Source organism: Chlamydotis macqueenii, chromosome 1 (assembly GCF_036417535.1).
Source record: "Chlamydotis macqueenii isolate bChlMac1 chromosome 1, bChlMac1.mat, whole genome shotgun sequence".
NCBI lineage: Eukaryota > Metazoa > Chordata > Aves > Otidiformes > Otididae > Chlamydotis > Chlamydotis macqueenii.
This window is the reverse complement of record NC_141556.1, coordinates 200,258,492-200,283,243: the sequence shown is the minus strand read 5'-3', so window position 1 is coordinate 200,283,243 and position 24,752 is coordinate 200,258,492. Positions and strand designations below refer to the sequence as shown.

At 40.2% G+C, this 24,752-nt stretch overlaps 1 protein-coding gene across 2 annotated transcripts in view; it reads right to left on the bottom strand.

Annotated features, from left to right (window-relative positions):
* Positions 1–24,752, bottom strand: part of PDGFD (platelet derived growth factor D) — a 149,895-nt gene that overhangs the window by 5,631 nt on the left and 119,512 nt on the right. For both annotated transcript variants that reach the window (XM_086739590.1, XM_086739591.1), the window contains exons 5-6: positions 22,513–22,714; positions 9,639–9,853 (exon numbers count right to left, since the gene is read on the bottom strand). In XM_086739590.1, coding sequence (XP_086595716.1) covers positions 9,639–9,853; positions 22,513–22,714 — 417 coding nt within the window. The remainder of the gene's footprint in view (positions 1–9,638; positions 9,854–22,512; positions 22,715–24,752) is intronic.

The window sequence follows — 24,752 nt, the reverse complement described above, 5'->3', positions numbered from 1 at the left end:
TAGCAATTTCAGCAGAATTAGCAAGTCCCCAAAAGTAAGTGTGAATAACTCTCCAAAGGTTAACCATGGATGCTGTGCAGAGCGAGTGGGGAAAGGACAGCAGGTGAGCAGCCTTCAGGATGAGACCATTCATTCTCTACCATTAATGCTTGGAGGGTAGGAAGGCCATGGGATGTAACAAAAGTGGCAAGCACTGGACACAGTCTATTATTTTGTCCTCCCTTTTGTGATAAAAGTTATATTTAAGCTATGTAATACTGAAAGGAAGGACTGTGCCTAAGCAAGGTACAGACATGCTGCTTTAACATGTTGGGAAGACACAATTACTTTTCCCTGTTAGAAATGCAGAGACATGTAATTTATTTATTTTTTTTTTGTTAAAGCAACAAAATTATAATGCATTTTAATTGATTTCAAATGTTGACTGCCTCAATAGATGCAATAAATCCTGACGGACACCAGAACAGTTTACTGTACCACACTGTCATCCAAAACATGGAGGAACTGAACCCAATCAGGTTGCTGCAATTATTACAGAGCTGAAAACAGATCGCATCTTCAAAGATGCTTTTTTTTAAGAAAAACATACTTTCAAAATCAAGTACAGCTGCTGACACTGACTCGATGATAAAATTCTTCATTTAAAGAAGCCTTTCATCAAAATCTGACAAATTCAGATGATTGGCACTTTGCAAGATCATGGGTAGGCAGATCTGCTCTTTTCAGCAAATGAAAATATGCAACGGGATGAGAGCAAAGACGTGGGCTGTATTTAAGCTAACAGACCTCCTGACAGCTTGCGGATTTTCCTTGTGTTTTATATTAAGAAACATGAGCACAGTATATGGGCTTTACTGATAAGAGTAGAAAAATGAATTGGCAGGCGCTTCCCCAGACAAGACAGGAAAGCAGTGTTTGAACACGGCTGAATTTGGACTGCTTTAATAGCTGATCACAGGACTGATGTTCAAAGCCCTCCGTCTAGCTTCCATCTAATAGTTTGAATTTCAGTTAAATACAAGGGAATTTAAAAGAGTCAGGAAGTAAGGCCACTTCTAGTAACCACAGTAGTTGAAAGAAAACCCTTTAAAACAGCTGCTGTTTATTCATTACGTGCTCAGGTCCTTAAAGGTGAGGAACTACTGAATTAATAGAAACAGTTCAAAGGAATTTTGTTCAGGACATTTTATTGCTCCTTTTTTGATCGGATGAGTAGCTGCAAGAAAATATGGATGTGAGGAAGGTCTGCAATACTCAAAAGGTTTCTTTCGTGTGGGCGAAATAGAATAACCTTGCACTTTTCAAATTAAAGGGGCAATGTCTGTCACTACTAATCAAAATGTGGTGCCTCAGCTGCTCAGTTCACTGCTTCACAAAGAATATACAGCTACAGCCATATCCCCCTCATCAAGCACCAAGTTAATTATGGTCATAAAACTATTAAATCCATGTAAAAAAAAAAAATCAAGACAGAGGACTTAGCTTCTGAGCTGGATTTGAGTTTATAGGTAAGACAAGAAAAAAGCCAGGTAGTATTTCTTGTGCAGACAGCTCCACAGGAGCACACCGATACACTGGATGGTGATTTACTTTGTAGATATGCCTGAGCATCTGACAGGTTTCAAGGTGAGGTGACTGTGGTCACCACATAATTTTCCTTGGGGGCGGTGGTGAAGGAAATATAAAGAAAATGCTTACATGCTTTTCCCTGCCAGGAATCTTGCTCATTGCCCATGCATTGAATTTGGATGCCAGCTTCTAAAGGAGTCTTTAAATGACAGAGCAAAGGCATCACAAAAACCAGTATCTGGAAGTGGAAGCCAGAAAAACTCAAACTGGAATTAGGGCACATTTGTTTAAGTCAGGTTGACTCATCGCCTGGACAGGCCTCTGTGGGGGTTTCCAGCCTGTTTGAGGACAACAGAAAATGACTGCCTTTCCAGGAGGTATAGAGTAAAGTTTGAGTTTTGCTTTGGGGGCAGCGGATGCTCTCCAGTGGCCTGTGGAGCACGGGAGGTCAGGGCTGATGGCCCGGCAGCCCCTCCGATCTCAGCAGATCTGTAAGAGCACTTCATGATCGGGGTTGGAGAAAGCAGAGCAATGATGACCACTGGGGAAAGGACCCAGCTGCAGAGAACCTGTTCACCCTGACCCACACGTGGCATTTCTCCAGTAGAAGCAGCAACAAGAGGTAGCTCCAGAGAACGATCCACCCGAAACACTCGCCTCTCGGGAGGCTTGCTCTGATTCCTAGGAAAGGAGCCCAAAGACTGGACTCCCAGCTTTAGATGGGTAGAGCCAGATGAGGTGAACCACTCCCTCCAGCATTCGCTGATGGTCCCAGTAAGGTATCAATTACCTTTGAAGTCAGGCAACATTTAGCCATGACAGTCCATGATGGCTGATTTCTGTTTTAATAAAAAGCAAAGAGTAACAGGAAACCCAGTAAACACTTATTAAAAATAATATTTTAAAAAAGGTTATCCAGTTGCTCATAGTCATGTTTTACTTATTATAATTTACTTTATTTATTAGTAGTAACATTCTTTGTTAAATTCTTGGCCAGTAGTTTAAACACCAAGAGAAATCTGAAGCCTCACTCAAAAAGCAACTCTTTTTTTTTTCCTTATTAGCTTAAGAAGACAACAGATAATCTATAACATGACCATGGCTTACCACATATCTGGTTAGCTTCATATTCCAGTGACAGAGGATGGACAGTAACTCTGGATGCTATTTTACATAGTGAAATTTGTACTCTGCAGAACTTATTTTAAAATCCTGCTATGCAGCATTATCTAATCTCCTTCTGCTCATCTAAAAATACCATTATTCTAGCGCACAAACCAAATTATATTTGTCCGAGATTCATGAAAGAGGAAGCATCAAAAGTGCAAAACATTCAACACAGATCCAAGTTCTGATACAGATGAAAAAATCTTACTCTGCAGTTTTTGAAAGTTATCTAACCCAAGGGTCACACACAGTTTAGTTGTGCTCTGAGCACAATAAACCAAGCATTATGGGAATGTGGTTCATAATTTAGCATAAGGACCTTATTCTAGTAGGAACATAGCCTAAAATAATGACACAGAGCCAAAGCTGTATTCTTTCTTACCAGAGATAATTATAGGGTATCTGGAATAAGAAAAAAAGAGTTCATTTGCTGATCAGTGGTAGCATTCAAAATAAGTGACTATTAAATATAGAGGGAATTATTGATTTTATTTTTTTTTATTTGTATAAATAAGAAACACTATTTTTAACACAGCAAACATGGGGACAAATTTTAATTGGCTTAAAACTCAGGCATCTGAAATAGTCACTAAAGCTATTATGTTCTTCACATACGTGACATCAACAAGATCCTCACTTTTGGTGATCTTGTCACACAGTATGGCTCCAGCTATTGCTTTTTCACTGACCAGATACAGGTGTTCCCCCTTCCCAAACTCCCTCTCTGCTCAGACATGTATCAGAGGATGTCTCAATTGCTTAACTTCCAGATGTCATCCCAAGAACTTTCACTTTCATCTATTAAAAAAATAAACCTTTTTTTTCCCCTCACTGCACCTCTGTGCTCTCTCTGCTCATCCTGTGACCTAGTAGTCATTTCTGACTCATTCTGCTTCCTTGTATTTGCATTCCAAATAAACCCCATTGCTGCTTCTTGGATAACACTTCGATGCATTAACTCCTTTGTTAGGTTAATTCTGCGCCTTTATTACCATAACAACCTTTTATCTCCTTTACACATGTACTATCAACTCCAGGATATACAACAATCAGACCGTATTCCTTGCACACTGGTTTGGTGATGCTAGCTCTTTTTAATCCCTTAGCAAATTTCCTTTGTTGTATCAGCAGCATTTGTATCATTTTTGTCCAGTTATCTTGTTTCCCTATGCAAAGACAGGGTGACAATTATTGTCTGCTCTCTCAAATGCCTCCTTAAGGTTTGCTTCTCATTTCTCCGAAAAAAAAAGAAAGGGAAAAAGAAAGAAAAAAGCCCTCACAACACCAAATTGTATTTGTTACATTTAACTCCATTGCAACAACTCCTCTGTCTTACTGATGTCCCACGTCACCTTTTTATTTTCTCCCCTGCTTCCCTGTTCTTTTCTCCTCAATAATATTCCCTACTGTCTTGTTTTTCCTTCACAATGTTGGGTCCAGTTAAAGCTGTTTCTATGCCCCAGCAACTTGTGCAAAGACTTGGTATGGTTTAGGTACTCCGAGGTGCCTGCTACCAGGGCAGCAAGAGGTTATGAAGTAGCCACCCTAACGTTAACACCCTAAACACCCTAACACTCTAAACCTTGTCGTTGAGAATTAATTGCATGCATGTGCACCATACAGACAGTGAAAATGCAGCAGCCTTTGCAGGAGAGACAAGTAGGTAGGTAAAAGATGCAATCAGCTTTCACCACTTCGCTTTTTTCCTTATATGCCTTTTAGCTGTGTTGCTCAGCACTGTGTTTGTGGAGGTTTATACACTCTGACAAATTCTGGTTGCTACCTTAAGAGCATTTATTCCTCCCTGAAACTCATTTCACATCTCATCAGTTACAGCAATGAGATGAGGAAACCGATTTCTTGTTTCTCCGAGGTATGTGCATGCTGGGCGGATGGCATAGCCGCAGCCTCAGCTGAATGGAGTCCTGGCCCCAGTTCCCCCACACCTCCTCTGGGCTGGGTGATCTTCAGGTTTAAAGCTCCCCTCTCTTTAAAGAGTAGCTCCAGGCATTTCCAGAGAAATGCACTGCAATGGAAAACAGGCTTTCATTTCAGCTCCCCTTTAACAAGTCAGACAGCAGTAGACGTGAGCATTTGATTAAGGTGTGCTGCATCCCTTTCCAAGTATTGCTTTGTCTTTCCCTTGCACGAAGCCCTGCAACGTAACTGAGGATCACTTATGGCAGACTGTGCCTGAGAGATGTTTTGAGACACTGCCAGCACTTGGCCTGTTTGGTTTGCAGGGTTTGTGACACTATGCGGTAAGTCATGAGTATTTGTCCATGAGCTCTGCTCTCAAGCAAACCCAGAAGCCGTGGAAAACCACAGAGCATCACAAGACTCCTGCAGAAAAACCCCACCCATAAAACTATCTGTTTACTCAAGATATGAACTCATTTATTTCTGAAAGCTGCTGAGTATTTTGGTAAAGTTATGGCAAACTTCCAGGTTATATGAAAGACCCAAGATTTCATTATTAGCATTTCCCAGGGCAATAAAGAAAAAGATACCCCTTACCGTGGCATTCTTATTTTGTTATTTCCCTGCTGTTACATTACTTCTTACAATTGGACACGATAGGAAAGAGCTGTACAGTCTGTTCAGGGAACTGGAGCAGCACTCTTAGCTTGGGGAAATTAAAGGCTACACGCGATAGCTATTAGTCCTGCAATGCTAGGAGGGAGTGCTCGGTGATGGGTACAGTGTGAGGCTTTGAATAGGAACTAAGGGGGAACTAAAAACCATTAAGAGCATAAGGAGAAGATAACCTTGAAATCTCTCTGGACTAGAAGCCTCTCTCTCAACAAATACTCTGGTCATTAGCATCCCCACAGCTGCCAGCATGCAGCCACTCCAGCACTGCACAGCACTGGCTACAAAGCCAAAAAGGAGCCTAACAGTTCCAGAAAATTTGCCTGCCTGTCCTCCTCACCTAGAATACTGAGTAGCTCAGAAATGCTGGACAACTTTTAAGCGATTTCCAGTTGCATTTTTACTGATGACGACAAGCATATCCATATGCAGGACCAATAGCGCTGGTGGGTCAAGGAGCTCAGCAGATGAAGCTTCAGGATTGCGGTTAGGCAAAACCAGCCTGGCAACAGAAGCCATCTGGGGTCTGCAGGATTCAATTTCAGCTGCTACAAACACCTTCTTTGCTCCACTACCTTACACTTCCTTCTGGTGTCATAGAATCACAGAATGGTTTGGGTTGGAAGGGACCTTTAAAGGTCACCTAGTCCAACCCCTCTGCAAGGAGCAGGGACATCTCCAACCAGATCAGGTTGCTCAGAGCCTCATCCAGCCTGGCCTTGAATATTTCATGGGGCATCCACCACCTCTCTGGGCAACCTGTGCCAGTGTTCCACCACCCTCAGTGCAAAAAAATTCTTTCCTAATATCTAATCTGAATCTATCTCCCTCTATTTTGAAACCATTACCCCTTGTCCTGTCACAACAGGCCCTACTGAAGAGTTTGTGTCTTTCGCAAGTAAATCAAAGTAATTGAGACTTGTGTTGGAATCTGGCCTATGTTCTCCCGCAGTAGAAGGCAGAGATTTTTAACCAAATTAACAGTGCTGTGGATTTAATAAAGAGTGTACCTCTGTCCTCTTTTATTCAACTAAAGGCTTTTTGGTTAAGGTTAGTGGGTTTCAAACTGGCTTCGAAAAGAGTAAACCAGCTCCATGGTTCTAAAACTGGCATGTTGAGAGGCCCCTCCACAGTGCCTTTACTGCCAGGCATTTAAATAAAATCAGAGTTAAGTGTCAAAGAAGAACAAAGAGTAAAACTGATTAGCTGTGTGCGGCTAAAATAATAATAAATTGGAAAATATTTTGGACTAAAAATAATGGACATATCTTTAGTATGTCATATGTGAATTTATCTGCATGACTTGCACTCATGTTAATGGGAGGCACTTGGCTAAATTTCTGCTCAGGGAGCTGTTAATTCACCCCTAAGGGATTAAGTTTAAATTTAAACTTACAGAAGTCATTTAATGTTAAAGCTGAAACACTGTCTTGAATTCATACAGTTTTCAGAGAACAAAGGAGTAGTAAAATAAATTAGCAGTGATGAATCAGTGTGAATATTGGATTTCCTGAATTTAGTGATTGATTTGGGGTGATCGTAAGTCATGACATCTTGATTCTGACCAGTATCTGGTTAGTGTGATATTCCGGTGTCCCAGCGCCAGATGCTCCCAAACACCTGATAAGAAAACAAGTGCTTGACAATATGTTTATAGTCAGATTTTTTTTTTTCTAGCTACTGTCAATAGTTGGCTTAAGTTCTGATACAGATATGACCCAGGATTCTTTAGTTTATATTTTACTTCTAGTTCTCTCAGAATCCTTCTGAATTATGCATCGCTCATCTTGAAAAGATTGAAATTCTACACAGATTTACTATGCAAAAAAATAAAATTCCTTTTAATAATTTTAAATTAGTTCCCTTTCAATCTCTGTCTTGTTCTTTTCTCAAGGAAAAGATTATTTAGGAAATTCTAGTTTTTCTTTAGGTACTGTTCACTATTTTCTATCTTTCACTGTGTCCTCTCTTTTCCCCAGTTTTTTTCTAAATGAAATAATCCAAAACTTTTAAGCCACTTTCCTTACAAATGTTTTTGATGCCTATCTTCTTCTGTATCTCTCTTGATGTATGTTTTCTGCTTCTACACATCTTTTCTGCTCTTGCCTGTACCGTTCTAAGCACCAATGTTCGTAATCCAGTATAAGCACCCCAGCAATACCCAGGCCATAATGTTTGCTGTATTATTGCCTATTCACTTCTATTCCTGTTTTTTTTTTTCCTGTCACCACTGCACTAAATAACTATCTTCCTGAAGCTCTTCACGGTGATTCACTACTTGACCTTTAGTCCAGCTTCCACCCTTCATTTCTCCCTCCTCCCCTCACAAACCCAGTGTTACATGAATAAGCAGTTGAGACTACTCATCCTAATGCTTGCTGCTTTTCTAAACTGCATTTATAAGTAGTTACACAGGCCTTCTGAAATCCCTCGCACCCTTCTCTGCTGTTGAAGTGTGTTATCTCCTGTGCTAGCTGTCATTTTGGCCACCTCTCTGTTCACCTCCCTCCAGACTGATCATACATGAAGTAACCATCTGTGTGTTGGGGGCACCCACAGACAGCTACTTTCTATGTAGAAAACTGCTCATCTTTTCCAACTCTTCGCTTTTTATCTCGTAACCAGTTTCTAATCCATGTCTGATCTTGTCTGGTTGACTGTTTGCTCTCTAAAGGAGGTGCTAGGTCTTTGAGTATTGTACAATGTTGTGGTGCTGTATAAATATTTATTCATATATAACGCATTCCAAGTTCATTTTATCAGCTCATAGTCATTTAGGTGTTTTATACCTATTAATTTTTTTTCCAATTAACTTTTCTACCATGGAGATAAGGCTTTCTGCTCTGTAATTACCAGGGTCATCCCCTGCATCTTGCTTAAAATTAGATAAAATATTAACTATTCTCTGGTCCTAGCTGATGTGGAGTATGCTGTATTCCACAATTAATTGTGAGAAAAAAGTCTTACCTTGGAATAGAGTAACCACACTGCGCACAGTGAGGCAAAGGTCTGACCTTCAATGCCCTTCTGCTATTGCAGCTCTAGGGTCTCCCAAGTTAATGTCCACATCACATCCAGATTTAAAGTCCATAACGTTCATTTTCACTTGAGACTTAAGCCAAGTGGTAAATCAGGCTCTTTTAAGAGATACCTGCCAGAACTTAAGTCCACATGGCATGCAGCTACCTACTTTCAGACAATTAAAAGGACAATACCAAGTAACCTTGCCAGATATGTTCACTTTAGTGAACATTGTTCGTGTCTGGTTCTGAAAATACTGATTTAGAGGCAAGAATATAAAATGCTCTTTCCTTCATTTTTTCCTCTCTAAATGTGTTCTGAATGGATTAAAAATAAATATAATGGTCTTTCTTCTTATGCAAAAATGTTGCCTTGCTAAAAGATTGCTAAGGTCAAAAGATTCAGCTGCTTCCTACAGGTAATATATCTGTAAGGGGAGAGAGTCTACAAGTGACTTAATTGTAATTTCCAAGCATGGTCATAAGTTTAAAAGATATTGCACAAAACAAGAGGAAGTGCAGTCAATGTCTCAAGGAACATACATCTTTGTCTTACTAAAAATAATATTTCCAGTGGTATATACATTCATGTTGTATCAGTCCTTCGCTGGGAAAAATCAGTCCAACGTAAGACTCACTCTTGCAACAAAGTTCACTAGGATGCTGTAAGGTAGCAGAGAGAGGTGGCAAAAGTTCTCTCCAGCTTCTCCTAAATTAACTTATCCACAAATATCTGTTACCACCCCTTTCTAACACATATATAACCTCCTTCTACTCTGCTTATTCACCACTTCCAAATGCAAATTGCTGGGTGATGTTTTGGCATTAAAGACACTAAGATTAAATTTATTTGAAATCAGGTTTTCCTGCAGGCTGACTGCGTGGGTGTGTGTCTCTCTATGGCTTACTGCAGTGGAAGGTACGGATGCTGCTCCACGAGGTACCATGCTGGTGTCTAGCATGAATAGCAGGAGTAATGCTGTTATCTAAGTCTAGGCTCCACTAAGGCTACCTGAACCTGTCTGGATGCCTAAGCAGGTCCTCCACCTCAGGAAGACTGGTGACAACAGGGAGTATTCACTTAAACACTCTGGTCTCTCTCTAATGACAGCATCTTTGCCTATGACACTTCACTGCGGTCAGTGATTTTTGCCCGTTGATTTTTGCACTGCAGATCCAACATGATAATCAATATAAGCAGCACACATGGTCTGAGAAAGGCCTTCAGAATCCATGTAAACAATAAATACCCAAAAGAAGTACCAAATAAAAGAAAAAGAGTGAAAATACCTCATGATATTTTTTCACTGTTTTCCCTGACATGCATGTGCAGGATTTCCAGTTTGAAGTCCCGCAGCCACAGTTTCCTCCACAGCGCTGGACAAGGAGGCAGCGGGGAAAGAAAACTACATTTGTCAGCTTCAGTTCCTCCCTTAAATTGACAGAGTAGTTTCTTGGAGTGCAGCTGTAACGTTTCACATCATCATTCAACCTGTCCAGGTCAACTGCAATGCAAAAGAAGTTTCATTATTAAGGTTTGAGTGGGACATCCCTTGGGTTCATACCGCTCCCCAAGCAGCCAATAACACAAAGTGATGTGACACTGGTTGGAAAATATGTGAAATATAGCAGTGATTTCTGAAGAGATAAACATAAACCCATCAATTTTAAATCATTACAGGTGGCCATCCAGGCTCTCATCCTGCTCCCACTCACTCCCATAGCAGCGCTCACACTGACTATAAAGGTAAAGGGAAGGCTTGTAGTAAAGTATCGGCCTGAAAGATGAAGACTGGTTATTTTATTTGCTTTGTCACTGATCTGTTGGATCCTTGGGTAAGGATCTCTACTACTCTTTGCCCTCCTCTGCTTGTACTTGACTTAATTAGATGATGAGATGGTTTTTTTTGCTGTTATGGGCATAACTCCTTTTGCCTAACTGCAGGCATACAAAAGGCAAACACTTTAAACAAGACCCTTCCTGTGGCCAGTAGAGAAATGTCTTTGGAGATTGATTCATCCCTTCCTCACAAGGGCATTTAGGACACGTGGCATGACTTGCTTTCTCAAGTTGCCTGTCCGCATTGTTTACGGATAGAGTCTAAATAACTCTCTTAGATGAAGAAATCAATCTAAGCAATATTAATTTCAGCTGGTAAATGCTATTATAATAGGCATTCAAATAAATACAATTAAAACTAATGAGCTTCATTGAATGGCAGTAATCGGTTGAGGTTTAAATGCCTGGTATCTCTGTGAGATGTGTCATGTAAACAAGTAGTAAAGCCAACCATAAAAATAACTTATAGACTATCAAGTGTGGGTTTAAGTGCTGTTTCTAGCTTTAACTTGTAAAGCTAAAACAAAACAAAAAACCCTTCCATAAATAAATTTTCCACAATTGTAACACAGCAAAAAGTAAAAAGTTTAATGAGGTTTTATTTCAATAGAAGTTTCCTGATTTATTTTTCCCTCCTTTTCTGCTTTCTTCTTTTCCTTAGGAAAAGCCCACCAACTAAGTATTCAAAAGCTCAATAATTCATTCAGGACTGGAGGACATGTGAACCTGTGTTAAATTCCCACCCCAAACAGTATTTGCTAAAAGAAAAACCAACAGGAAGATGGGAATGGCTCAACTGAGAATAGAGATAATGGTGTACTGTTTGTGAACATACCAGATTTTCATGGGCATGTTTAATATCTCAAGACCATCTCTGGTCCTGAGTGCATCTATGCTTGTGCTTGACTAGAAACATGTGAAAACCTCCAACAAAGACACTTCATATCTTCTGTGACTCAGTCCTTTTCAATATGACAAAGTAAATCGTGGGAAAAGCTGTGATTTGAAAATATCACGTGCCTTTATATTCTGGCCTGGAGATACTTACAAGGCACATATGCAAGCGGCAAGGGTACGTAAATGTCATGAGTGCTATTACAGAAAATCATAGTAGCTTCACTTTTCTGGCACGGTGTTATCTCAGTCAATGGGCATTTAGCAGATAAATTGTGATTTTTATAGCAATTGTGATACATCTCACCATGAAATCTCAGTGGTTCTCTCCAGAGAGCTAGCATCTCTCCAAAAGAGGTATAGATCATCCTCCTGATACAAGCACAAAATCAATGGGGTGCTGGTATACTCGTGTACTGGGAGAAAAATACACTCCAAATGTCCACAGCCAAGACTTAGAAGTCCAGAAAATATTGATTTCTTTGTTTTAACAGATTACATTTTCTTCTCTGCTGTCATTCTCCAAAGCCACTCCTTCTCACTGCAGGCTCTCAGCCTAATTCTTCTCACAGAGAACAGTTTCCTACTCCTCTAAATGTTCTCATCAGGACCTTTGCCACCAGCTTTGCTTACCGATAAAGCAAAGAGGCATCTGGCTGCTATTCATTTCACCAACTGATGTGAAGAAAAAATTAACTAAAGGAAATAGAGGGCAGAAAATATTCTGCCTTTATGATTAATGAGATTCCTTGAGGGGAAAGCCTGGATCATCCACACTCTGGCACTGCAGCAATCCAGGGAAATGGATACTGGTATGAGCAGACTCCTATTGGGACAGGCTGCCCATGGACTAGGATGGTATTTGCTGATGGTGCATGTCTAGACAGAAAATAGAATGCTAAAAGGCTTAATTTGGCCTTAATTCAGCTGAATTAACACAGGAAACAAGGCTTTCAGTTACAAACTGGTCATTAAAGAGGGCCCAGAACCACATCACATGAACTGACATCTGTGTCCAGGAGAAGATGTCTGGGAGACTGAACAAAATTTGCTCTATCACAGATGAGATATCCCCTCAAGCTCAACAGTCCTCCTTCCTGCATTGAGCTGATACCTATTATCACTGCTGTGTTATCAACACAGAAATGAGCCTTTGTAAGGAGACTGGCAGAGAGGGAAAGCACCGACATTCAAAGGATCGGGGTGGGGAGGCTTTCCTGCAGAGAGCATATTCTATCCATCACAGTGTTACACATATTAGCTTCAGTACATAAGCTGCTCAATTTAAATGGCAAGGAGTGACCTGGCAAAGGGATTTCACTGGAGGGAAGGCTTTACTCACTAGCCTTCAAAAGCCTAGTTTTGATGACTTTCAGAAGTCTTTGCAGGATCTCTTAGGCTGTAGCTGAGTCAGTACTGTGGAGAGCTGTTGACTTGCTTGAAGCATAGGAAGGAATAACCAGATAATTAGGATTTTTTTTTCTCTATGCAGTATGAAGGAATCAGCTGTTCTCAATAAGGGTTCGAATCTTTCTGTAGATGCATTCTTCAGGAATTCTGAAATCAATCAGTAGCAAAATACATTTTATTTTGTCTATTTTTCTAGGATGAACTACATTTGAAAAACCTATGGGAATTTTTCCAGTGGAAAATTGCATGAATTCTCCTTGGTATCATAGTCAGGGCATTCTGATCCTGACTTATTAGCAGTTTTTAGGACCCCCAGATCCCAGAGTTATCTGTTAAGATGTGAATTCTCTGCATTTTGCCATATCTCAGATACCAGAGTCCAGGCTGAAATGGACAAATACAATAGCTGAAATGTCTTATTTTAGTGATGCTGAAATAATGAAAATAAGTAACTTCAAGCAGTGAAGGGAAGACTAAATAAAGGGTTTAGAAGATACACAAGCCATCCTCCATAAAAATTCATCTGGAAGTAAACACCTACACTCTTTTTGGCTCTGCTCTACAGAAATCCAGTGCTTGGTGGGATAAGGTGAGCGTGCAATGTCTTCTGTGAACAGCATATACTGGACTCTGGTAGCATCACAGTGACACCCAAGAACAGCTCCCATTGCCTAATTAGCTTTAGACCATGGATTGCAGCACCCTAACAAAAGAATACATTTTGCTCTGAACAACTCTCTCTGCTGAAAGTTTCAATATGCATTTTTCCCTGTCTTGGGATTGTTTTACTGTCTGGAGCCAGTCCATTTCCTCATCCATATAACAATGAGATTTTATAGTACAATCAGTTTCATGCATCACTTCACTGCTGTGACTAAAATGTAACTGAGCCTTGGTGTGATTGGTGTGAAATCCTGCTGCTTTACTTATCAAGGACTGAAACCATTGGAGTCCTTAATTTAAAACTAGAACTAAAAGGTTCTGTAGACTGGATGCAAATAACTTCAAAGTATTATTACAGAATGTCTGCATCAGAGACTCAATTTAAAGGCAAGGCTGACATAAAAAGATGCACTGGAGCAGTAAGCTGGATACTTGGCTACAGTGTTTGCCCCCTCCTTCCCTTTAAAACCTATGCTTAAATCCACCCTCATTTCACATGGCGCTATGGCATGTGCTTACCTTGAAACATTGATCTTAATCAGAGGTAAGCACTGAAATTGAGGACTGCAGCTAACAGCATGTGTTATTCAGAAGGGACAGCCTCTGCTGCTGGTCACTGATTAATTTTAAAAACACAGGCGGTCTGATAGGGTTTCTTTTAACACTTTATCTGTTCCAAATTCATATATGGCCTAACACTGTCATATCTGAACATTTTAGGGTTTTTTTTTTCATGCATCAGCCACAGATCAGAGCTGAGGTGTAAGAGATGGTAGCTGCCTTGACACAGTATTCCAACACCATATGTCAAGGCCATCTACAAGCAAGGCAAGAAGGATTCAGGCAGGTGAAGATCAGTCAGCCTAACTTCAGCCCGTGGTAAAATTAAGGGTCAGATCCTCCTGGAAAACACATGAAGACAAGAGGGTGACTGGGAACAGCCAGAAAGGATTTACCAAGGGCAAACTGTGATGGACCAACAGTCTGCTGTGATGAGATAACTGTTTTGCTGGATGAGGTGAAAGCAGCAGAGGCATCTATTGATATTTGAGTGATCCATAAGATTCTTGCAGCCAAACTGCTGAGATATAATGGGATAGGTGGACTACAAATTCAGTAGATAAGCAGAAGGTCCAAGAGGCTTGAGAAAAATGGTCAGCAATTCCCAGTACAACTGGTGACTGGTTACTAGCAGTGTTCCCCAGGGTGTTACTGTGGGGTCAATAGTGCTAATCTTCACTAATGATCTGAACAATGGAATGATGTGAACTCTTAGCAAGAGTGTCAGTGGCATCATATTAGGGAAATTTGTCCATGCGCTGCAGGACTGCCTTTCAGAAGGGCCTCAGCAGGCTGGAGAAATGTGCTGGCAAGAACCTCATTCAGTGATGACAACTGGAAATTCCTCTATTTGACATGGAATAACCCCATGCATCAGTCCAGACTGGGGACACACTGACTAAGCAGAAGCTTTGCAGAAAAAGCCTTGGCACCCTGTAGACAGCAGGTTGAACATGAGTCAGCTGTTTACCTTGCAGTCACAGAGGCTGCACACTGAGCTGCGTTAGGAAGAATGTGGCAGCAGGCTGAGTAAGATGAATACTCCCTTTCATTCAGCTCTTGTGAACCTACATCTGGAATATGGTGTCCAGTTTTGAGCCCCCTCCAGCAGAAGACAAGGATGAATAAACTAGTTCAGTGAAGAGTGACCATGATGGTTAAGACACTGGTCCAAAAGAGCAACAGCAAGGTTGAGGGATTTGTTTAGTCTGGAAAGAAGACTAAAGAGAGTTCTTATAATCATCTCCAGCTATCTACAAGAGGCTACAAGGAGGATGGAGCATCTTCTTTGTGCACAGCAAAAATACAAGGGCAAAAAATCACAAGCTGCAGCAAGGGATATTTCAGTGAGCCCTAAAGAAAAACTAATCACCATGAGGGTAGTCAAACACTGGGACAAGTTATCCAAAAGCTTGTGGAATCACTCTAGTTGGAAATATTCAAAACTTAACTAGAGAAGACTCTAAGTAATCTAATTTAACTTTGAGGTTGGTCCTGCACTGAGCAGAGGTTTGGATGAGATGATCCACAAAGCACCTTGTAATCAAAATTATTTGATTAATCTGTGATTGATACTAAACTGCCACGATGCCTGTATGTCTGCTGTCCTTCCTGAAAAGGTATTGACATTGCTATCGATATGGACAGATAAGGTTTAAAAGTCTGATTTTGGTCTGTTATGAAGGCAATGTGGATGTGTGGAACCAGATTTCAGCACGACACTCAGCACCAGACCATGTTGACGACAGGCCACATTAAGAATCATCTGTGTGTAGACAGACTACAAAGCTTAGATCCTCAAAGATGTTAACATATCTAACTCTCACTGAAGGGACTTGCTCACATTATACAGGGAATATGTATATATACATACTGGGTGCAGAAACTTCCCAGCCACTGACCATCCTCCCCTGGATGTCAAGCAGAAAACTACATCTCCTTGGGTCTCCTGCCAAAGGCATGCAAACAGTGTCAATTCTGCTGAAATGTCTAACTCTTGTGCTCTTTTTGGCAGCTAAAGAGATATACTCATGAAAGGGGCCTGCACTTCTTAGCTTGCCTCTGTTCCTATTTTGTGCATCAGCAAGGGATGGAACTGCAGTGAGGCTGGAGTATTGTGAGCCAAATGAGGATCCAGAGCACAGTTCTAGTTTGACTCTCATCCCTCTTCATGTGTGGCTTACAGTTTATAACAAAGGCTGTTGTGCTGCTGTTTTAATTTTGACTCTTGGCTTTAAAATTATTCCTCCTATAGAGTATGGAATTTCTCAGAGACCTATGAATGTATTGAACACTCTCTCCTCAGCATTCATGCTTCACTAGCACAAAGGTGTGTGCCAGGGCTGTGTCAGGTAGAGCAGAGCTACTGTAGAGCGGTCAAAGACATTCAGAGCAGTGCAGTAGATGACTGAAGCTATGATGTGACTGAACTTGAATTGGAAAATGCCATCCTACACATACAAAAACCAGTCATCTTCCACTGGTTAAATTGCCTAAATGCCCTGACACCGATGAAATTATCCCTCTCCACACTGAATGCTGACCAAACCCTGTGGCTTTTAGTCCTCACCACACATGGCTGACAGTTTTCACTGGTCCACTGCACATGTTTAATGCTCCCACAGTAAGCACTTTGTTAAATACACATGAAAACTGTGGGACCTGTCCAAGTCTTTCTTGTGGGAGCTGAGGAGAAGATGCTACAGTCTGGATTTACTGAAGTGTGATGGTTTTGGTTGGGGTACAGTTAATTTTCTTCATAGTAGCTAGTACGAGGCTATGTTTCAGATTTGTGCTGGAAAGAGTGTTGATAACACAGGGATGTTTTAGTCATTGCTGAGCAGTGCTAAACAGAGCCAAGGCCTTTTCTACTTCTCACACCACACCACCAGCGAGGAGTCTGGGGGTGCACAAGGAGCTGGGAGGGGACACAGCTGGGACAGCTGACCCCAACTGACCAAAGGGATGTCCCTTACCCCCATACCATATGATGTAATGCTCAGCATATAAAGCTGCTGGAAGAAGAATGAAGAGGGGGATGTTCGGAGTTATGGCATTTTGTCTTCCCAAGTAACCATTATGCATGATGGAGCCCTGCTTTCCTGGAGATGGCTGAACACCTGCCTGCCAATGGGAAGCAGTGAGTCAATTCCTTGTTTAGATTTGTTTGCATGAGTGGCTTTTGCTTTACCTATTAAAATGTCTTTATCTCAACCCATGAGTTTTCTTACTTTTACTCTTCCAGTTCTCTCCTCCATCCCAGACGAGGTGTGAACGATTGGCTGTGTGGGGCTTTGTTTCTAACTGGGGTTAAACCACAACATACAGAGCCACAATGCCAAGACAAGCCTCCTCCATACAGCAACTGTTATTTTAGAGGAGTGAGAGTTCAGAATTCAATGCAATTATATCTGTCTGCATGAAACAAGGTGCACAATATAGAGGTCTATTATAGACTGGCAAACCAATTATCAGCTGTGGTATGGGTCAAGCAGCAAAAACAGGCCAAACTGTCAGTGTCATAAATGGAGATGGCTTCATTGAAATCAATGGAATTGGACAGATTATTTCAGTGATAAATAATACGCTGCAAGTTTCACTAGCATTTTAAAAAAGGTTTAATAAGAAAAGCTTTCACTGCAATGATTGACAATAATGTCACGTAAAGCAAAAGGGAAGATTTCTTTTGTCACAGAGGAGGAAGAGTACAGATGTAGACCTGAATTAGACTGTGAAATGAATGTGTGTAGTTTGCAAGCAACAGACAACTTTGTTCCCACCTGAAGAAGGGTGGAAGAAATATCCTGGGTTTTAAGCACAGGGAATACTTTAAATTAGCAGCTATTTGAGAAGGCATTCCATCTACTTGGAATATTCACATTTGCCGTGAATGAGCGGACATTCCGCATTTGTGATGCCTGCACTTCCCGTCTGGTGCACTGGAACTTGCTGGCAGCCATCCCAGAACCTTTCAAGGAACAGCACATGGACGTTTGCAGTAATTTATTGGCCACTGTTTGCAAACCCTTGAGAAATTACATTCCTGAGTTAGAATTTTAACTTTTTGCTAGACCATTGTAAGTAGTGACAATTAAAAACTATTGTTAAGGACATGGTGAAACTTGCCTGATCTTGGGAATCTGTTTGGCAATGGACAGCAGAAACATTCCATGAAGACTTGTGATCTCATCTGACCTCACTGCTCCCCTTCTAGAGAGCAGTGTGGCTATGGCAGTAAGCGTTTATTTATTTAACTTGCAAAGCTGTCATTGCAGACAGATGTTATTTGCAAGAATGTCCCACCTGATTAATTTCTTCTGATAGCCACAGGCTTCTTGCATACTACTTCCAGAAAAGAAAATGAACTCAGAGACATGTGTAGTCTTGTTAATTACCAGAATGAATCTATATCTACATGTGTTCCTGCTTCCTAGGTTTACTTGTCAAAAAAAAAACCAAACCAGAAAACAACCCCCCCCCCAAAAAAAAACCCCATTCCTTTTTAAAGATGATCCTTTTCCCTAGGTAACATCTCCTAGATATTTGACTCTACTTCTATGATGAGAAACAGTGAACTTTTTCTTTCTCCTTTCTTTCTTCATTTGTACACAAGCCATTTCACAGGCATAGGTCTTTTTAAAATTATTAAGCTTTTTTCAATGGGATGTAAAACTTCAGCATGAACAACAAAAGATAAATGCAAACAAGCATATGGGAAAAGTTAAATAATGTTAAACTGATGGTTGGAACTGTTTACAACAGTATCTCTGAGGAGCTCTTCTACTATTATCAAGCAGATACACTGATGCTTTCAAAAATTTAAATCATAGGATGAAGATGTTTCCTTCAAACATGTCGGAATGCTCCTTATGACTCTCTGAAAGAATAGAAACCTGCTTGTCTAGAAGGTCAATGTAATTGTAGAGTACGGCTGTTTTTTATAACTGCATGTGTTCTCGCTAAGAACAGTAGCCATGATATCCTTTTAGAGATGCCTTATATTGGTAATAGCCAAATTACTGTGACACTGAGGTCAGCTACAACATATTACAGCAGTGCAAAAAGAATTATTTTAAAGGACATAATTTATTTTGTATGACCTGCTTTTTTCCTAAGAGTCTAGGATGAACTTAAGGCTGAATATTCATAATTTCAGAGTTTCTAAAATGCAGCAATGGCTAGCAAACCTTTTTGAGTATTTTTAGCAAACCTGCTGCAAAGGTTATTAGAAACATCTTCTTGTCATACTTTTATGTAGGAGGTGTGCGCTGTAGTTTATAGCTTATACAAGGCCTCTCATTTAAGAATTTTGAAAATGTGAATGTATGTCTTCCCCTTTCTTTTCTGTCCTTTTCTGCCAGTCTAGGTTTCACTGCGATTCTATAGCTAACTTCTGCTGGAGTGGTTAACAGTAAACCTCACTGAACATATGTAGAATTAAATTTCAGATTTATGTGGTTATTAGTGAGACACGCTTGATACCAATATCTCACTTCAACAGTGTAAATAGAAAGAAATGCATTTAACTCGATAGAGTTGCATTGGTGGTGTAGAGGTGTGAGATCAGATTTTGCAGATGGAATGGAGTTATCATACATACAGATTTAATCAACACACTCTTACTCTTTAAGGTTCTTGCAGAAGGTATTCAGGGATGGATTGATCTGTGTATGTATACTGATGTGTATAAATACATGATGGGAGGGAGTAAACAAGACGGAGCCAGAGTCCTCTTTGAAAGGACAGGACGTACTGGACTCAGATTGTAACAGAGGAAAACCTGTTTAAATGTAAAAAAAAAAAAGCTGTCTTTTTTGTGTTAGGAGGGTGATCAGACACAGGTTGTCCAGAAAGACTGTGTAGTCTCCACCCTTGGAGATATCCAAAACTTGACTGGATATGGTTCCGAGCAACTTGCTACTGGTGATCCTGCCCTGACACAGGAGTTGAACTAGGCAAACTCTTAGGGTGTCTTCATCTATTCAAACTCTTAAGGTGTCTTCATCTCACTTCATCTATTCTGTGATTCTGTGAGTTTCAGCTATGCTAAAATACTGTACTTCTTATTTCCTTGATCCTGATGCTTATCTTTGTAGATTATTGTTTTTCCAAATTAAGAAAACATTCCATTTAACTATCATTTATCACATATCCCCCTGTTATCAGAATTGCTATTCAGCAATACTGCCTCTTAAGCTCAATTTTGTGGAACAATTTGATATGGGCAGAGAGTTGGATAGGAGTGAAATCATTAGTGATTCATTTATACCATTTATAAGACATTTTCTGGAAGTGCTGTAAAAGATAGGCAGAGATTACATCAAACTGTTCTTATCTGCCTCAGAGCTGTTTTAACTAAGGATAAAAAATAAAACCAAAGCTGGAAGCAGAAACAGATAGATATCTGAAATAAATGATGATATAATCTAATGCTCTCTTTGCCGCAAGGTTATCCTAGTGCCTATAAACATTCTTCAGAGATCCACAGCATCTGTGTTTAAAAGCCACCAAGGATTTCTAATTTAAGGACTTGTTAAAGCTATTCCCTACTCCTGACATCATCCAAGAACAGACCTTTAATCTTCTCAGAAGTTCATGACTAAATAAAAATTCTTAACTGAAATTTTTTACGGATTTGATTGGGACGAGGTACTTTTGTCCAGAGGGCTGCTAACAGTCAGGGAATTTAGGCTTTAGTTTGAAGTCAAAAGAAAAACTGTTATAAAACTTTTTTTCTTATTCTTGTAACCAAAACAATGACAAAAAAAATCCCATTAAAATAAATCAAGTGTTAAAATAAAAACTGCTAAATTCTTCATGTTTTTTTTTTAGTGTTTTGTTACTCAAGAAGTTGAATTACATTTATACTAAACGAGAGAAATCTTTATGCATCTGAATTTTCTGAGCACTACCCGATCACATTGATACCTCTAACCTACATGATCAGCATCAATAAAGCAGCAAATGCTATTTTATATATATGTGGTCATTTAAATATATAGGATACTAGGCCAAATATGATCTGAGAATCAAATTAAATCTGGAGAGAAGAACCAGTACAGGACCTATGTTTCTAATCAGCTCCTGTTAAAATAAAAACAAATCCTTAATTTCTTCTGTATACATGTCTATTGGTGCCAAATACAGCCTGGGAATAAGGGACACACAGCTCATGTTTCACAGATCCCTAAATGAGATAAAACTGATTTCAGAAGCGATGCAGTGGCATGTTTTTCACAAAACATGGGCTGTTGTGGTTGTCTGAAATTTCTGATGTGCCAAAAGGAAACAAAGCAAAGGAGTTCAGTATTCACTGGATGTGTTCTCAGGGCTTTATTGCAGATTCCTCTGAAGTGCTGAGCCCAAAACCAGAGATGGCCAACCTGTCTTGGAAACTCTATGCCAAGTTGGCTGCACATTTACTAATACATTGTATGTGACTGAGGTCAGTCTCTTGCACAAAGGTCAACAGCCACGGGGCAGCCCACATCCTTACCACTTATTTCTTACTCTCCAAGGCAAGGTGGCCACATGCAAACTACCCACCAGGGATGGCAGCTGGCCTCTGCCAACTCCTGGTTCATGCCCAGTTATGACCTGGGAGAATGACACTTGGCCTAGGCCAAAACTAAGCAGAGATCAGGCTGACAGTTTAGGAATACGGTGATCAGATTTCAGAGCCTGGGAATACTTCTCGACATTATTTTTCTTAATACAGATGCAGCCTATATATCCCTTTTAAGATCAAAGCCTCATCATTTGATAGCAAATAAGTTAAAAACATAGAATTAAAAGCATCTCTCCCTACTTAGCACATGCTTAATGTAGAGGGGATGAGATTTAAGAAGCAGGAAAATGGTAGATTGCACAGAATCAGAACTGTGATTTGAGCATTATAATTTTAAAGTTATAAAGAAGAATGCATATGAATATATAACTTGAAAATGGAAGACAATACTAACAAGAGAACTCAAATAAAATATTTTACTCCATATCTTCTGTGAAAACGACAGCAATTGTCATCTTGGAGAACTCTAACAGACTTCCTAGATCTGTACTTGCACAAAAAGGGCCATTTCATCCGGCCCTTTAGGGCATGGCTACCCCAGAGCACAACTCTCTTTTCTAAATAGTGTTTCTTTATCATTATGGGTTTGTACTGCTAGCTTAACATCCCTTTGCTTTACCATTTGGTGGATGATTTGAACTAACAGAAGGAAGCAAGAAACATAACCCAGAAATGTGTGCTTTGCTCAATTACAGACAAAGATGTTAAACCAAAATAATGTTCCCCGGCAATATAATGAAAAACAGTGAGATGTTTACATCCTAAAAAACCAGCTGCACATACAGGTGTCTTCACCAGATGCTTCCCTAAGCGTAATGTGGTAAAAGTGATTATTCCTCACTCAACAGAGAACAATTCCTAAGCAGGGTATTTAAAGGAGGATGATAGTGCAGGTAATTAGGAGCCCCATGCCTTACACACAAAGCAATGTTTAAGAGGGTGAAGCTGAGAACCATCTGTCCTTTACACATGGGCCTATGTTTTTTATTTGTGAATTCATCATAACAATGGGCAGTTTTCAGTCTGATTTCTCAGGCAAGATCCTAGTCAGTTAGAAAATTATTAAAGATAAATGACTTATCCCTGGTTTTAACAGGTGGTACCTTGCCCTGTGACTCCAACAGGAACACATGCATGGGAATCTAATACCTGACCAATGGACCTTTCTATGAGGAGTGAAGGAATATCCTGGTCTTGCCCCAAAGTATGTATATAGTGTCTTTTCTTACCTTTGGACTTCCTGTCATGGTAGCTCCTGCCTCGATAATGGTGGCCACTGTCTGTGTACAAATTCTCAAGATCTTCTTGCCAGGAGTCTGGGTTAAAGTGTTTGAGCAGATCCTCCACTGTGTCAAATGCAGCAATGGTCTGATCCAGTGCTTCTGCCGTGAGCGTAGGGTCAGTCACTGATGGAGAGGGATAGGATACCCCCTAAGAGTGACATACATCTCAGTGTACTTGGAATAAATTACAGCACCACTTAAAACAATTGAAAACATTACTGAGAAACTTGTCTCATTATTGACTGAAACAGACATTGGGCCATCTTTTAAAGTCCTTAGCTGGCCCAGGCTTTATTATGCCTGTGTTTTCTTTTTGCAAGGAGAAGAGACACCAAAGAACTCCTAAGCAAATTCCTGAGGAGATGCAGGCAGTGGAAGCACTGCCACTGCTGGACTGTCAACACTCACATCCAGTCCTCAAAGGGGATGACGGTTTGCACATATACAAAAATGTAATGGAAACATCTTTTGAAACCACTGTGATGGCCAGGACCACTGAACGGAGGTGCCTTGTAGTCCCAGGGTGATGCCTTCACAGCTCCACCAGCTCTGTTGGTAAATCTGTAATAGGCAGATCAGAAACCACAGCAGAGAAAGACAAAGGCACCAAGTCCACTAGATTGTCTTTCTTTCCCTGGTCAATTTGGACAGCAAATTTGGCTTGGTTAAAGACTTGAAAAGATGGCACTTTATTCCCAGGCATTAAATATGTTATGAAACATGGATGAATGCCAATTCTCCCACCCTTTTACCAAAAACACAAGTTACTAAGAAAATGAGAAAAAAACCATGAGGACTTTAAACATTTTTAATAATTCTTTTTCAGAATCACAACATTCTCTGCCCCGATAACACTTTTCCCCTTGTCCCTACAACAATATGTGTAAAATATGTGCAAGAAAAACTATTAATGCAGATCTGTTACTGTCTGAAGAACCACAATCAAAATATCCGATTTTGTCCAACAAGAAGCATAATACAGCACAAGAGTTGTTTGGATTTTTCCCTTATAAGTTAAAATATTGAGGGGAAAACCCTAGAAATTCTCTTTTATCATGAAAACCCAGCTCTGAAGCAATGTAGCAGAAATATGCCATTTTAAATTAATGGCTCCCCAAAATCTTTTTTTGCCTCCCAAGTAAATGCATATGTTAAACTATTAATCTTTGTGATTAACTTCACTCAGTTTACTAGCAATGGAAAGGTCAACTCATTTGAGTAAAGTTACTCAATTGTTTGCAAACTAAAATAGTTTTAAAGTAGATATGTCTTTAAAAAAAACATTTAACGGTAAGTTATATTACAAAAGTAATAATCCTTGATATTTTACTGCATATGTTCTCTGAAAGTATGAACAGTTCAAATTATTAAAAACAAGAAAGAGAAGAAATAGAAAACATTACAATAATGCGGTCAAGAAAGCATAGCTGCACAAGAAGTTTCAGAGGGCCCACTTGTGACTGCAATGCCTCTACAATGCAGTGCTAAAATAAGACACAGCGCAGATGGCTGTAAAAATTCATGACCCACTAAAAGGGAAGGCATACCTCAAAGCACCTCTCCTGACTTCTAAGTGGCTTGGAACAGAGACTGTCAGAGAGACGGGAGCCCCAGGAGTTGAAAATCTCACATCAGCAAAGTGAGCACAGCGTTGTTATATAAAACAATGCTGAAGAGTGCGCTAACACAGTCTTTTAGGTTACATAAGAAAAATGCACCCAAATGCTCCTTGCTTATCGAGGAGAGCCCAGTGGAGCTCATGGCTTGTCTGTGACTGCTGCCCAACAGGGAACCGTCAGTCCCCAACTACCTTCAAAGATGAGGGAGATGATGCAAGGATGCAGAGGGAATAGCAGCACAAAAATCAGGCCATAGGTGTGTGGCTTAGACAATGCAAGAGCTTTTTTTCAAGTGTTCAACTGCGCGTTTCATTACACAACTGCAGGTCAGGCTGTGAAGTTGCAGGGCACTCAAACTACACAGGCAGCAGGGATTCCCCATTTTCTTTTCATATAAAAGCTCCTACTCAAGAGATTTGTGCAACCTCGTTCACACACAGAAGAAAGCTTAACTTTTTCTCAGTGACAGCCAAGTCAAGAGGAATTATTTCAACAGCTCAGATAGCCTACTGGCAAGTGACATCATGTGACAGGCCCAAAAGCAACTTCAAAGCTGCCAACCCAACT